This window comes from Corylus avellana, chromosome ca9 (genome assembly GCF_901000735.1).
Source record: "Corylus avellana chromosome ca9, CavTom2PMs-1.0".
NCBI classification, from domain to species: domain Eukaryota; kingdom Viridiplantae; phylum Streptophyta; class Magnoliopsida; order Fagales; family Betulaceae; genus Corylus; species Corylus avellana.
This window is the reverse complement of record NC_081549.1, coordinates 11750282-11766319: the sequence shown is the minus strand read 5'-3', so window position 1 is coordinate 11766319 and position 16038 is coordinate 11750282. Positions and strand designations below refer to the sequence as shown.

The 16038-nt window shown below is 36.9% G+C and overlaps 1 protein-coding gene across 3 annotated transcripts; it reads right to left on the bottom strand.

Moving 5' to 3' along the window:
* Positions 1-2249: 2249 nt before the first annotated feature.
* Positions 2250-15632, bottom strand: LOC132191873 (L-2-hydroxyglutarate dehydrogenase, mitochondrial). 3 transcript variants are annotated; one of them, XR_009441308.1, is made up of 6 exons: positions 15276-15632; positions 13774-14055; positions 13162-13598; positions 9393-9552; positions 2702-2907; positions 2250-2632 (listed from the first exon to the last, which is right to left on the bottom strand). XR_009441308.1 is itself a non-coding variant. In XM_059606991.1 (5 exons), the coding sequence occupies exons 1-5, from the start codon at positions 15585-15587 to the stop codon at positions 2794-2796; spliced, it is 1305 nt and encodes a 434-aa protein (XP_059462974.1). In that variant the 5' UTR covers positions 15588-15632; the 3' UTR covers positions 2250-2793. The 3 variants fall into 3 exon arrangements, 1 of the variants encoding a protein (XP_059462974.1); XR_009441309.1 differs by having other exon boundaries at positions 2250-2625; XM_059606991.1 differs by having other exon boundaries at positions 2250-2907.
* Positions 15633-16038: the final 406 nt, after the last annotated feature.

Sequence of the window (16038 nt, the reverse complement as noted above, 5' to 3'; positions counted from 1 at the left end):
TATGTGGAAAAGTGGCAAATTTGTCGGTAAAGTCGGTCGAAAGTCGGTTCGGTTAAAAAACCTCTTCCACCTACCGAACCGAAAAATTCGGAATAAAAAAAATCATGCCGCCTATTGTCCGCCGTTTAGTCGGTAATGGTCGGTGTCGGTCAAAATCGGTTAATCGGTAATTTGCTCAGCCCTAGACGGAAGGAATATAGATGGAAAGGGGGAAAAAAGAACTAAAGTGTGTGTATATGTACCATGAGCCTTTCTTATGATCATTTGACCATCTGGGGATGCTACTTTTATTGGACTTGTATAGCTCTGGGGTTGATGTTTCAATTAACTTTTTTCTTTTTTCTATTGGAGAAAATTAGGTTGTTGTAAGTTAAGTTATGTGCAGGCACAAAAAGTAACTACCCCACTGCTTATGTCAATAGTTCTGTTTGGTTGTATGATGTTGAAGAATTAAAAATATCTTATGGCTTTCTATTGACTTGCTGGATATAATTCTTTTCTAATGAGATGAGCCTTGGGTTGTAGCTTCTTGTAGCAAGTTGGAAGAGTTTCTTTTGTCTCAGTACTTGTTCTCTTTTCTTTTTCTTTTTTCTTTTGCTATTTAAATAAAGGATCGAACAACAATAACGGGGTTGTACAACAAAGCCCAAACAGAAAAGATATTATAAACAATGATTTCATTCATGATCTCAAAAGAATCATAAATAAGTCGGGCCACACAAGACGGTAATAAACAGAAAAAAGACTCAATGACGAGCCCTAAGCAGTACATGCAACAACCTAGTACTTGGTCTTTTTATCTATGATAAGTGCTGCTTCCAATTGAATACTGTAAATTGTAATACAATTACTCCATTTTATTTAGATTATTCATGCTAAATCATTTTTATGTGACTGCCTTGTTTCATGTCTTGCTTTCCAGTTTATCGCTGTTGCTGCTCATCCTCCTGCTTCTTCATATCACAAGATGGGTGCCTCACTTAACAAAAAAACAAAAGCAGGACATGAAAGAAAATTCAACTTTATTGAAGGGGCCTAGAGGAAGACCTAGAAAGAAGAGGACAAGGACATAACAACTCAATCAAAGAGGCCTAAAGGAAGACCTAGAAAGATCCGGATAGAAAAATGTTGATAATTTGGATTGCAATGACCAAGTATGCTCGAGATCTTGCTGTTCAACTCCCAGAAGATTCATCAAAATTGCTTGCTATAGATTGGATTTCTGGGAGTGCTTAAGAACATGAGCAGCACAAGAAGAGAATGGTAAAAAATAGGGGAAAATTCACTTTACTCCCAGAAGTTTCAGGAGTTTTTCAATTCGAACTTCAATGTTTAAAAATTGGTAATGTACTCCCCTAATGTTTCAAAAATTTTCAATTCAGACCCTCCGTTATTAATATTCGTCTAATTAAACGGAAATCATCCCACGTGCGTCTCATGTGGGATTTTAATGCCCTCTATTCCAATTTTGCCCTCATTAAAACTTATGAAATTACGTAATTACCCTCATTAAAACATATGAAATTGAGTGTAATTACATAATTTTATAAGCTTTAATGAGGGCATCAAAATTGGAATAGAGGACATCAAAATCCCACGTGAGACACATGTAGAATGATTTCCGTCCAATTAGGCGAAAATTAGTAACAAAGGGTCTGAAATGAAAATTACATTACCAATTTTTAAACATTGAAGTTCAAATTGAAAAACTCCTGAAATTTCAAGGGGTAAAGTGAATTTAATCCCAAAAAATAAAATAGTTACAAGCAAGCGGCATCTGCATGTAATCCAGCAGTTGGGACTCCTATGCAGGGCAGAAGATTGAAACATAAAAAATAAATTTTAAAAATAAAATAAATAAATAAATAAAAAAGGCCAAGGAGTTGCGGTGATAATATAAGTCCAGAATTATTGACACAAAACATAGACATGGAATTACTTACAAATCATCAAATACAACACAACTCTGGGCAGGAACCTGCAGCAAGTGTGAAAGAGGAAGGGATGCCACAAAGGAACCAATTGCTAACTAATATCCTCCATCATAAAGAGTTTTCGAAGTAATGAAGAGAATATTTAATGATTTTTTGCAGTTCCAAGCTGCTGCTATGCTTTTCTTAGGTATGATTGCGTTGTGCCTATAATCAGCTTACAAGGAAAGCAGTGGACAAAGATCATTCGCGAAATCAGACCCCGCAGTTTCTTTGTGGGTCACTAACCCAAGAGGAATCAACTATTGCAATCAACACTCCAGTACCAAATACCCCTTTCCCATTAAAGAAGTCACTTAACAAAAGTGTGGACACCTCTGTATCCTTCATTTTGATTCTTTGAATTTAAGCTTAAAGCAACTTTAATCCTAGCTAAAAACAAGAAAATCTAGTTAGAAGTGAAAATCGAGGTGAAAGAAGGTAAAAAAGCCCAACAATGGAGACTCGCAATGAAGTTTCTGTCAAATCAGTAGGCAACAAAGATCTTATTAACTCTGCATATAATCTAAAAGCTTCATATAAGAGTCTAGAGGTACTGAATCTATAGCTTGCTTATTCTTCACTATTGTACACATCAGTTGCATCATGCTTTTGTTGGAGTGCTCTGAACCTTGTCAATTCCGAACCCTAGTGCCTATCACCTTGAGGGGAAAAAAAAAATTGTAACAGATTTGATAGATTTTGAAACCAAAGGGGATAGAGACAATCACCTGCTCTGAAGACTTCATTGTCATAGTAAGATGCATGATCAGATGTGTGTGTTCAAATATATAAAATACGGAATGGGAGCTTATGTATGCCATTATCTCAAGAATCTAGCAGCTATATGTTCTGCAATTGCCAAGCTTGAAGTTAAACCAGGTGACTCAATTCCGAAAAGGTTAATAAGACCAGGTATCCCATGAATTTCTTCACCCTGCACAAAATGAAATTGCAATTAGCCCACATATTTCCCTAGTATTCCACACTCAGCTACCTCCCATAGCACCCAAAAAAATGAAAAAGAAAAAGCCAGTTCACTGCATTATTAAATTCTAAATACCATGAAAACTGTTATAGTTTGTATGAACGGTTTAGACACAAAAGGCGGAAGCTATTATATTATTCAACTTATGTTAACCTAATACAGGCATCCTATTATATAGGATTAGGGAAATACCATAAAGACTAAAATACCCCCAAAACCCTAATGACTCAAACCCTAACTCTTCTAACACTCCCCCTCAAGCTGGAGCATATACATCATATGAATCCAGCTTGGAAGATACAAGCAAACGAAAAACAACTAGAAAACATATTCTAACACTCTCCCTCAAGCTGGAACTACTTGGACCACACAAGTTAATTAAATAAAACTTCAACACCGGTCGAAAACTCATTGGTAACTTGAACAACCATTTGATCGGTTCTCGCCGAAAAACACCAAGGCCGGTCGGATGCAACGATCACTTGATCGGTTCTCGCCGAAGAATCCAAGGCCGGTCGGATACATCAATCACAAACAACAAACAAACAACAAATTTTCACATGATTAACCAACAAGATTAGCCGGAAAACAGATACCGGAAAAACAAAAAACTTTGCTGGAGCTTCGCTGGACATACGCCGGAACTTCGTCGGGGCTTCAAAACTGGCCAGAAACACACAGAACAGGCCGGCAATACCTAAAAACAGAAGAAAAACACTGAAAAACAGAACAGAAACAGTCACTGGAGGCTCGCCGGACCATTGCCGGAGTATCGCCGGAACTTGCCGGAGAAGACAGAACACTCCGACCACTTCAAAAACAGCAACTACAGAATCAATAGAGGGCCACACAGTAACGTTTCAACACCAAAAGCATCAAATCGTCGGAATATTTTTTTTTTTCCCGATGGCCGCTGCAACTTTTCCGGCCACCACAGAACACTCCGGCCACTTCAGACAAGACAGAAAACCACCGCAGAACCATCCGGCCAGCATCACAGAACATCAAAAACAAACAAAATATATATATATATTTTTTTCTCACCGGAAGGAGTTCCGGTCACCATAAAACAAGAACAAAACAGCTCTACGGAACACTTTGGAGCTCTTTGAAGGTACTGCCCGTGTGGGTTAGCCCACACGGGCAGTGCTGCCACCAAGAAGAAAACTAAACTACCCAAGAATCGAAACAAGCTCTGATACCATGTTATAGTTTGTATGAACGGTTTAGACACAAAAGGCGGAGGCTATTATATTATTCAACTTATGTTAACCTAATACAAGCATCCTATTATATAGGATTAGGGAAATACCATAGAGACTAAAATACCCCCAAAACCCTAATGACTCAAACCCTAACTCTTCTAAACATTAAAATGAGCATATGGGGAGGGGTTGAATGGATTTTTCTGTTTTGAATAAGTAAACTTTTATTGACTAGACATAGCAGTATTACAACATGAATGAGAAGGACAAAAAGACCTCAAGCATACAGCTCTAGAATAAAAAGAAAAGTGATGGAGTCAGATCCAAGATGGAGGAAAAGCCAAATGAAAAGTGATCTAAGAAAAGCCAACGTAATATTAAGAGGACAGCAGCATTATTTCTCAAATTCCTCAAAGCCTTCAAATAGGACTTGACCTCCAGATTGTTATTATTAGTCGATCCCAAGTCCCTTATCCTTCACTCCATTAAATGCTTTGCCAACAAAAAGGATGCAGAAAAGAGCTTCCATTAATTCACTTCCGAATCTCCTAACAGATCCATATAACCATGCCCTCTTATTTCCAACTATAGCAAATATATCTGGGAAAACAAACTTCGGAGGTATGTTTCCACGCAACATCATGCCAAAGGAAATCATACTCCCCCGTCACCACCTTCAAGGAAGCGCCTGAGAGCACCCCATCCATTTCTAATTCTTTAAAACCCTAGCCCCATATGAACTCCATGTTGCCGAAAAAGTCCAACATCCACTCCCCTGAAAAATTAGTCCAATCACCACCTTCAAGGAAGCGCCTGAGAGCACCCCATCCATTTCTAATTCTTTAAAACCCTAGCCCCATATGAACTCCATGTTGCCGAATAAGTCCAACCTCCACTCCCCTGCAAAATTAGTCCAATCACCCATCCCTTCCCCATGTACACCTCCTACCATCTCCTCCACAAAGAATACCTCTTCACTACAAATCTCCATAGTCATTTCCCTAGTATTGCAGTAATGAAGAACCTTGGGTCATGATCCCAAACTACCCCTCTTGTGAAGCAAATGTCCTTCCATCTTAATAGATGATACTTAAAACTCATCTCCAATACCTGCCCCAAAAGGTTGTGTCTGAAGTTCCCCTAACCTCTCACCCATTGAAGCAGAGATTGGAAACAAATGTATTACAAGTACGCAGACTCCCATAGGGCACTTTTGATAACGGTAAAAGTTGTCTGGGTTAAGAAAGATACTGCCTCTTCCACCAGTTAATCTTGTCTAGTATCTCTCCTACACTAGTCTCAGTCTCGCATCTCTCCAATAACATCCCACACAGCTGTAACTTTGATGGAAGGCCCCTGAGGGAGACCTAAAATGACATAAGGGAAGAGTGCCCGTACCACATCCCAGCACTGGCACCAAGCTCACCAGGATTACAGACATCAACAATTGGAACAAGCTCAAAATTGTGGAGACTATTTCTCAAGCCCAATTGACATCCCCAATTGCATGAATTGTAAGCCTCAATGCAGAAGCCCATGGATTACAATTCATTTTTTAAGGAAATGATTATTGGATATGAAAAAACCTAAGCCTCATACATAAAGGAAAACATTTTTGTTCACAAGAAAAAGACACTGGTGTAGGACAATACTCTCTTATACCAAAAATTGATGTAGAACGAATAATGTGTGAACAATACATGTGAATAGTATCTTGTAAAAAGTGCACGTGAATAGTGTCGCGAATACTTCATGTTTTGTGGATATTATGGGGCTGTGTGGTTTAGGGTTTTGAAAATTAAGATCTTAGGAAAATAATAAATTTAAGGGTTAAATTCACTTTACCCTCCTGAAATTTCAGGGGTTTTTCAATTCGAACCCCAATGTTTAAAAATTAGCAATGTACCCTCCTAATGTTATACTCGAAGCGCAGTAGTGTGGAAGATGATCCCTCTGTGTCTTATGTGGTGTATATGGACTGAAAGAAATGCTAGATGTTTTGAGAACTCTACTAGGACTATAGAGGAACTGACTCATCTTTTCTTCTTTACTCTTTACTCTTGGAAGGCCACTTGGCTAGCTCCTTTAGTGATTAATTTCTCTGACTTCCTATTTCATTTCTCTCCCTCTCTTAGGTGCTTTCTTTTTATACTTCTCGTGTATGTGGATTGCCCTCCTCTACGCTTTTGATATATAACATTATTACTTATAAAAAAAAAAAAATGTTTCAAAAAATTTCAATTAAGACCCTCCGTTACTAATTTTCGTCTAATTAGACGGAAATCAACCCACGTGGGATTTTGATGCCCTCTATTCCAATTTTGCCCTCATTAAAACCTGTGAAATTACATAATTACCCTCAATTTCATAGGTTTTAATAAAGGTAATTACGTAATTTCATAGGTTTTAATGAGGGCAAAATTGGAATAGAGGGCATTAAAATCCCACGTGAGACGCACGTGGGATGATTTCCGTCCAATTAGACAAAAATTAGTAACGGAGGATCTAAATTGAAAATTTTTGAAATATTAGGGGGGTACATTGCCAATTTTTAAACATTGAGGTTCGAATTGAAAAACCCCTGAAACTTCAGGGGGGGTAAAGTTAATTTTTCCCTAAATTTAAATTTCTAGGATTTTAAATAGAAATAACATTGCTAGAAATCAAAAGGAAAAGAGAAAGATTTAGAATGAGACCAGCATAGGCAAGGCACCTACCTTTTCTAAGTATCACACTTCGGTTCCTCGGCATCACACTTCAAAGAAGGGTTGCATCACCCAATCCTCAAGAGCAATCTTTGCTGGAAATTCTTCTTCATTTAATCATCATCATAGAAGAAAGAAAAACATTACATCCTTATAGACGCCTAAAAAGAACTTGGACTCGGCTTTAACTACCAAAAGGCTCAAAACCAATAACTAGGTAAACCCAAAAAAAAAAACCCAATAGCATAATAAACCCAAAATAAGCCTAATAGATAAAAAAGTACAGCTCATGCCCGGAAAATAAAAAAATTACATATATACCCTTGACCCTTAAAATTAAATAAAATTGAGTTCTCGCTGCCTGCATCACACTCTCCCATGGTTGGAGAAAACTCATCTTTGAATTTTGAAGTGCTTTGGAATTGCATTTTTCAATCATCGATTGTAACCTTAACAAAAGAAAAGTGTTTTGGCCATGATACCATTTCATCTTCTTTGTAGGACAGAAGAATGATGACAACATAATATCCTTCTCTCCAACTTGAGCATTAAAATTTTCAGGTAGGACAAAATCAACATCAGGAACCATAATTAGAGGCAACATAGCCTTAGAATGATCCACATGAAGCACTTTCAAATTGGGCCTTTTCTTTTTGATAAGTAATGTATATTTAATCAAATCGTAAAGGGGAGAAACTCTAGTACACAATGAGTATTTAGGAGAAACCCCTAAATTATAGAAAAAGAAAAACATAATTTCAAAAACTCATAATAATTAGAAACAAGAGGACATAGTGAGTATCCCTGAACTTACGAATGAATCTCCCATTGATTTACACCTTAGCCTCATCGCCAATGGTCAAGAGTAGCCAAAAAACACCGTTTTTCCTTAGAAAATTTTAAATCACCTATTTTCCCTACCGGTGGCCTTACCATGAACAGAGGATGAGTTACTTGGTTTTGTCACTGTCTGAGCATACAAATGCTTCACCGAGACAGACAACTTCTCCAGTAAGGGAGGAGTGGGCTTCATCGGTAAGTAAGGGGACAGTGGAAAGCGCAACATTTCCCCAAACCCATACCAACCCGATTTATCCTTGCCTTCAAGAATCAAAACGAATCCCCTCCCCCCTCCGCCATTGAACTCCTTTATGGCCATAAAGTTTCCACGATTGTTGCAGCAACGCTGGCCCAAGAGGGCATATTGAGTATCCTTGAACTTATGAATGAAACTCCCATTGATTTCTACCTTAGCCTCATCATCAATGGTCAAGAATAGCCAAAAGCGTCCTTTTTCCATACAAAATGTTAAATCGTCAAATGTCCTAAAAGCTTAAGCTAATAAGAAGAGGTGAATTTAATTATTTAATTAATATTTTAACACTCATCCTCACGTGTGGGACCAAGACAACACATGAAATATTTTAATTGAAATGGGATTAAATTGTGAGAGTCCAAGTTCGAACTCACGCCCTCTGCTCTAATACCAAATTAAACGACCAATTGTATCAAAACTTGAACTGATAGGAAAATGTGCATTTAATTATTTAATTAATATTTTAACAGAAAAACCAAACGAATGTATCGTTTTCCTTGTTCCAAAATTCTTAGTATGAAGGAATCGCCCCCAAGTTCGAAGAAGAACTCAAATGATGTTGCTTCTATGAAGAAGAACCTCCCCGTGGCACTTTCGACACACTCCCAAGCCTAAAGGAAGAACCCATGCAGGCACTACTTCAAACCCCAGTGACAACCTCAACCCAAGCCATCGAAACAGCCAGCAAGACCACAGTAACATAGAATAAGGGAGGCCTAATCTACAGCAGAAAAACGAAAGACGCTCCCTCACGCATTGCCAAGAGAGGATGGAGAAGACACTCTCAAACTGAAAATTCCATTGTACTCCTAAACTGTATCTTATTTTCCCTTGATAATTTACCAGTACAATTACAAGCATTTATATAGAACTGCGTAATCATACTAATAGGAAAATACAATAAATGAGGAATATATGGAAATATAATCTAGGAAACCTGGGAAAAAAAATCAGATCAGCCACACATCTTCAGCAGAAATGACCATGTTAATTAGAACACTAGGCGATGAAGGCTTTATTCTCAACCCTAGAAGATTTCACAAACTCCCCCATCCCCTCCACTTGAGACAGAGCCTCCACAATGGCCAACAACCAAGCCACACTAACTTCACCCAAGAAAACAGAACATAGAATTCCCCTGCTTCTTTCATAGATTTGTAGAACAGCAACCCCCTCTACAGCAAACTCGAATAACTTGGATTCAACAAAAAACCATCTCGAATTCCCCATCAATTTGGATCCTCATACTTTTAACAAAACTAAAAAAGTTTTACATGCATGGATCATTAATGATTTGCCATACTTACCAAAAAAAATATATGATTTACCATTGTTGGTGGTAACGGAAGTTAGGGGTTAATTTACTAAGATACTTGGTGATTTATCAACAATGTAAGTTCACATAAAAATGAGTATCGGAGAAATAACCTGTATTAGAAAATCAGCAGTAGAGTGTCGAGGTCCTGAAATTTTAGGACGGACCCCTGCATATCCTGGGACTAGAGATCCATCTCTCAAATTTGGATAGTACTTTCTAATCTCTGGATAAAATTGCTTGGCACGATTAGCACATACTGAATAGTCAAACCTGCGATCAAGGTTTCCTTTTAGCTGAATTTCTGAGCTGGTATCAAATATTATTTATCTATTTAATCAAACCAAATAAAAAAAAGAACAAAGCCATTTTTGAAAGTGAAGCCAATACCAAAAGATCCAACATGTCAGAAGGCAACTAGAGTGCTAAATGACAACTAGTGTTAAATGAGTTTCTTACTTGTCTCAAACATATGTTGTGCAAACATTGATAGCCTATCTGAATGTTATAGTAATGAAAAATCTCCACTGTCTCCTACAATGCACTTCTAAGAAGATTATTTTATTTTAGCGTCTTTGAAATACATCACTTGAAGCACGTCTTTAACTTTTGATGCCACAGCAGTTAGTTAGATGGAAAAGAAATATTCCCTTTGGATGCCTGATGCTACAGCTATAAGCCCCAGATAATATAGAAGACTTATGGTTTAAGAACAAGTGTACATGGTACTTTATTGGATTATTATCTTAAATTTGTCGATATGTTGGCTTTCAATTTAGTTGGTCTCCATGTAGTCTTTAACTTGGTTCAATAGTCAGATTAGGGAGTCATAATCTGATTATATGAGTTTAAGAGTCAATGTGTAACTCGTGTGTCGTGTGGTGAAACGTCTTCCTAGCTATATCACATATCTTTTAGATAAACCCCTTAAAGAATTAGGACTAGTATACTGTGATGTGCAATTTGATCAAATTTCTGATTTTAGATTCAAAATGAGAAACTGTCATCCCATTCAATCGAGTTGGTATGCCCTTGATCTGACATTTCTCTTGGTAGAAAGAACATGAAGCTCCATTAATTACGGCATTGCTAGCGCGTCATCTCGGAGAGGGAAGGGCAAGACTATTGTGTTGTAACGATTCGTGTGGGTTTTGAGGGCCTTTGGGCTTCTCCGGGTGTTTGTTTTTGACGGAATTTGGGTGGGTCTGTTGGGGTTCTTTTGTGGGTGGGCTTCGGTTTCTTCTCTTTCTTTTTCTTTTTCTAGTTAGGTATTTCCGCTTGTATACTTCCAGTGTACGTCTTACGCTTTTAATAAAACTTGATTATTACTTATCAAACAAAAAGAAAGAACATGAAGCTCAAAACTATGGGTGTATTCAATACTCCCAAATAAAACGAGGAATTTGTCTATGGTTATTCACTAACAAATAAATAGGAATTTAAAGTTGTACCTCGTGGGAAAAAAAGACTTGTGTTGTTTTTGCGGAATCAACCTTTCCCTTCCTTTATAAAATAAAAGAAATGAAATTATGTTTAAATAAGCATATTATATCATGTCATGGCTGCAAGATTCTATCCATTGCAAACTGTGTACCCATTGGGATTATTTGGAGATTAATCGCCTAGGAATTTGATAATATTAATCCCATTCTATATGTCATATCCTATTCTGAAAAGGTATTAGTTTCATCACCATCACCATCATCAATTATATTATTCCTATTCTCTACGTTATATCTTAATTAATGCTCAAGGTGTATATGAGAGTATTAAAAACTATTGGTGATGCTTCAAAAATTAAAAATGTAAAATTTTTGACACATCTTTAAAGAATTGGATATTGTTATGTGTATATGTTGTGCTGCCATATTTTCTTGACAGAACATTAGTAATAGTTAAACACAAGTGAGTCATGTGTTGTTGATATTGAAGACTTCTAGCATGAACTCTGAAAATACTCTCATGAGCAACAAGACAATCTCAATTATTTAGGACAGTAACTGAAAATGGACACACATAACCTAAAATTAAAATCTTATGAGAGTATAAGGTGAATAGCAAAGTTTTATATTAAAATTACTTCATTTCTACATACTATTTATTGTCGTTCAAGCTGTAACAATAGTATTCAAATAGTGCCCTCGGACTATCAAACAGATTGGGCTTCTTTTAAGCATATTCGATATACAGTTCAAACAGGTATTTGAAGTGCATTTGATATACAGTTCAAACAAGAAGCTTAAACAAATTGGACAAAACGCATTGTTCGAATAACGTTCGAAAGCAAACTGAATGTAGTGCTTAAATGTGTCAAACAGAATGCATCTTTTGAAGTCTCATTTGAAATGAGATTTTTTTTTCTTTGATGAATTCATTTGAAACAAGATGTTAAAAACAGATCTCAGATACATTCTTTTCAAAGCACATTTTGAATATCATTTGGATGTCAAATCTAAAAAATCGTGTCAAGACTGTTCTTGTGAGGGAAAAGATAGACAGACACTGTTCTTGTGAGGGAAAAGATAGACACAATGTTCTCATTGATGAAATCCTTGTGAGAACTTGGGAGAGAATACAAAAGCTTATCCTTCATTATCTTGAGTTTTAGGTCTCTCTACAGACCTATAGAAATCACAAAAGCACACGCCTTTGAGATCAATTCTTCTATATTGCAACGTGTGAAGTGTGAAGAAATCTGAAGACATTGAAGGGTCAGCATATATAAAGAGTGCAATGTGGATTCAAAACATGATATTTGCAAATGAAAGCTAGGATGGTAGAATGTGCCATGTCTGTGATGTTCTTTATATTACATGCTTTGTTGTGATTTGATTATTGTTAATCAAGCATATGGTTAATATCATATATTTGCAAATTGTTCACCACCCACTTGAACATGAATTACATGTGACATAATCAATTTTTTATATTCCGATTTATCTGTAAATCGATTAGCACAAAAGATTGAATAGATCGTTTGTGAAGAAAAATGTTAAATTTGAAATACAGAGTAATAGGACCTACCCCCAACCCCCCCGGGCACCCTAGTTTGGGTAAGATAGTTGAGTTGGTATTTTCAAATATGTATTAGGTACCCAAGTAGGAAAATTATAGAGGCATAATTAGAACTACTTGGAGGCCAACCCAGTAGAATAAATAGTATAACAATAAAAGTTCAACATTAAATTTAAGAATTAAGAACATAAACACCATCATCATGAAACAGAAAAAAAAAAAAAAAAAAAAGACAAACTATCAGATACCACATATGAGAACACATTTGTCAATTAATTTGATTTTGATAGTTCAAAATATGAACAACCTACAAAAGTCCTTATCCCAAATAATTTGCTAGCATGGACATTTAAATGCACAAAATGCCCTGTTCATTCTGGAAACCAATAGAAAGCTCCTCATCAAAATGTGATACTGATTATAATTGCAACCACGCCTCCCTCCATACAGAATAGTCAATAATGGGCCCTTCCAAGTCAAACAAACCAGTTAAAATACATATAACTTGCACCCTTAATCCACTTAGGCGATTCAATGCATATCACAAAACTTCTAAATAAGCAGAACATACTCAGGTACTTCCGCGTCATTCATAAACTTCATTCATTAAAACTTATTGAACACATGAAAGAGCACAATACACAAAACATTCAAGAAGCTACCACACAGGTATCTGAAAGTAAATATCTGCCAGGAATTTCTTCTTCTGCACAATTTGTAAAGTTTTTGTTCAATGAGGGATGTGACTGCATAAGATAAATGTATATCTGAAGCACTTCTTTTCTAGACAGAACTATAGCACCCAATTGAAAAAATGCAGGGAGTACTGAATGAAGTAGACTGAACAAAGAAATAGAGAAAGAATACCTGTTCAGAAAGCCTGAAATATCATCTATACCTTCAATCCATTCAACATCTGGACCAAACTTGACTTGGCCATCCAAATCTAGAGTAACATGCACTCCAAGACCGCCATCTTCTGGTAATGGGTATATCAAATGATTGAAAGGAGGGATTCTAGTATTAGATAATGTGAAATAGCAACCACGTGCATAATATGCAGTGGGAATAACTCCACTATGCAGGCCATCAAATCTCTTTGCGAGGGCAGGGGCACTCAAGCCTGTAGAGTTCACAACAAGGTCAGGAATGAGTACTAGCTCTGGGTGCAACAGAGACCTCCCATTCCAGTTCTCAAGATGTTTAGTTTCAGATGCATGGAGGCAAATGTTATTTCCTTCAATATGGGCACCCATGACAGTAGTATTGTAGGAGAAGGTTGTTCTATAATTTTCAGCTTCCCCCTGGACCCACACGGGGGTAATATCCCTGTCAATGTACAGTAATAACTCTAAATAGAGACAATTTGATAGAATTTACAATAACTCTACAAAATAAGTGTACATACATGCATACATTGAGAATGTAATTACTTGAAATCTATTCAATTTAGGAACCAATATAAATGGAGCCACATACCACTAGAGATAGCATTAGGGAATGAGTATCAACAACCCCAGAAACAGGTGATAGTAAGGCTTTCACACATTGCAGCTCAGGTTCCATTCTCTTGGCTTCGGAACCCTCAATCATCCTCAAGCCATCAACCCCATTTCGAATTCCATGATTCATTAAATTATTCAACTTCGGAATCTCTGAGGTTCCAGTGGCAACTATGAGCTTTCCAATTTGTTTATGAGGAATATCATGTTCAGAACAGTACTTGTACAGCATTTCTCTTCCTCTAACACAAAGAATAGCCTGAAAAAGATGGTTAAAGTTAGATTACAATTGGTACAAAAAGTTTATATTAACGTTCTGTTTAAATGCCTTGATGATGAATTTACTACAATCGAATGGCTCAGATCTTACATGTAGCAGACAGAGTGACCATACTAACTACTGAGCCACAAGGTCTATTCTTTTCTCCCTTTCTCCATTTGGGAAGAGAGTCAAAATTTACTAAAATGGCACTCAAACTATAGTAAGAATAAATCTGACAACTACCAAACACTTTTTAAGGCAATAGTAACCCTGATTTCAAAAGCTACTTTCAAGCAGCTACCTCAACAGATTGGTCGAATCAATTACATGGTTAAACAATGTCTTTAGAAAAGAAATGAGACCTTTTTTTTTATAAATTGAAAAGAAAACAGGCAAAGCCCTCGTACACAAAATGTATACAAGAGAGACAACATTTTATTTGAAGTTGAAGTATTAAATGATGTCTACTTAAAAGGTTGAGTTTACGAAGATAAACAAACAAAATTGGTTCCAAGAGCAACAATTAAACGATGGGTTAATGTGTATTTATCAGCCTTAGGAATAGTATGTCTAGATAGTGTAAAGTGAATGATATGATATTATTATTCCATTACCGCAACTCCAGTATATCTGTTTTGCAAGGATACAACCATTGGTTAATATGTTATGTTCCTATGTCTTTGCCTATTACAGGTGATGACTCAGCCGACATGCTGCTGTTTGAAAGTTAGGCAATGTGATCAGTCAACCATCATATGTAGCTAAATGTAATAAGGTACTTGAACAAGACAGGGGCTTGAAAACTATAATCAGTAAGCTTGCTTAGGGAGCAGCTGTTTACCACATTTGGCGAAAAAGAAATGACTTGAAGCATGGGAATCAGCCTCGAACTGAAGAAACAATCTACAAGATATTGCATGGGCAACGAGAAATCGAATTCTGGGAAAATGAAAGTTTAAGAGAGGTTGATAGGAATACTATATAGGGGAAATGGTTGTTCTTGTCTGTTGTTAATACAAATTCATCTAAAAAAAACCTAAAGCTGATTGGCCTACTTGCCAGTTACCTAAATATAATATGATGGAAAATTTGGAAAGAAATCAGTTTTGAATGATATATTATTAGCAGGCTCTTATAAAAGCACAACAAAATCAAAATTCCAGTCGACAAAGTTAGGGCTTGGATTCAAGTAAAGAGAAAGAGAGAAGCGGGGAGACCTTGAGAGAATCGGAACGATAGTAGATGCCGGCGTGGATGACTTGGCTGTTGCGAGAGCTAGTGCCGGTGCCGAAGGTGGGGGCAGAATCGAGAACCAGGACTTCTCTGCCCCTGAGAGAGAGCTCTCTGGCCACTGCTAGCCCCACCACACCGGCCCCTATTACCACGCATTCCGCCCTCTCCCTCGCCACCTCTGTGTGGGTTTTGGTGCACAAATCCTTCCGCCTCATACATCTTCTTGATGATGATGATGATGATGGTATGATTCCCTTTGAGTTTCTCACCACGCACTCAAGCGCCTGCTTCAGCATTGCCACAGGCTGGAACTGGAAGGTGAGGGGAGCTTCTGATGTGGGCTCGTGAGTTAAGTCAGTGGAGGAGCCACGTTACCCTTGGGGTGCCCATTTTAATTTTTTTTTTTTTTTTTTAACCAAGGCACCCTCAAAATAAAAAATTTCTTTTTACAATTTTACCTATCCAGCAACCCTTACCCCACACTCTCATTTAACCCAGGACAATTTGAGCACATATTTAATTATTTATGAACTTTTATAGATATTTTTTGTGATGCATATATTGTGTGAATTACCAAATTTTTAAGGTGAAAAAAATTTTTAAGACGTCAACAAAATTTTAACAGCACTCCCAATATAAAATGACTGACTCCGCCACTGAATTAAGTTTGCATGGGAAGATCAGCAAGTGGGTTTTCCGTTTTGTTTTTATAACTATATCTTTTCTAAAAATGATAAAGGAATAACT

Bases quoted from the DNA above. Each gene is read 5' to 3' on its own strand.
- LOC132191873 (XM_059606991.1), bottom strand. From the start codon at position 15,587: ATGCTGAAGCAGGCGCTTGAGTGCGTGGTGAGAAACTCAAAGGGAATC. The intron at 13,599-13,773 runs GTATGTGGCTCC...GTGTGGGTCCAG, and splicing joins CCCTAATGCTATCTCTAGTG to GGGGAAGCTGAAAATTATAG. The intron at 9,553-13,161 runs GTATTCTTTCTC...CCTTGATCGCAG, and splicing joins ATTTCAGGCTTTCTGAACAG to GTTTGACTATTCAGTATGTG.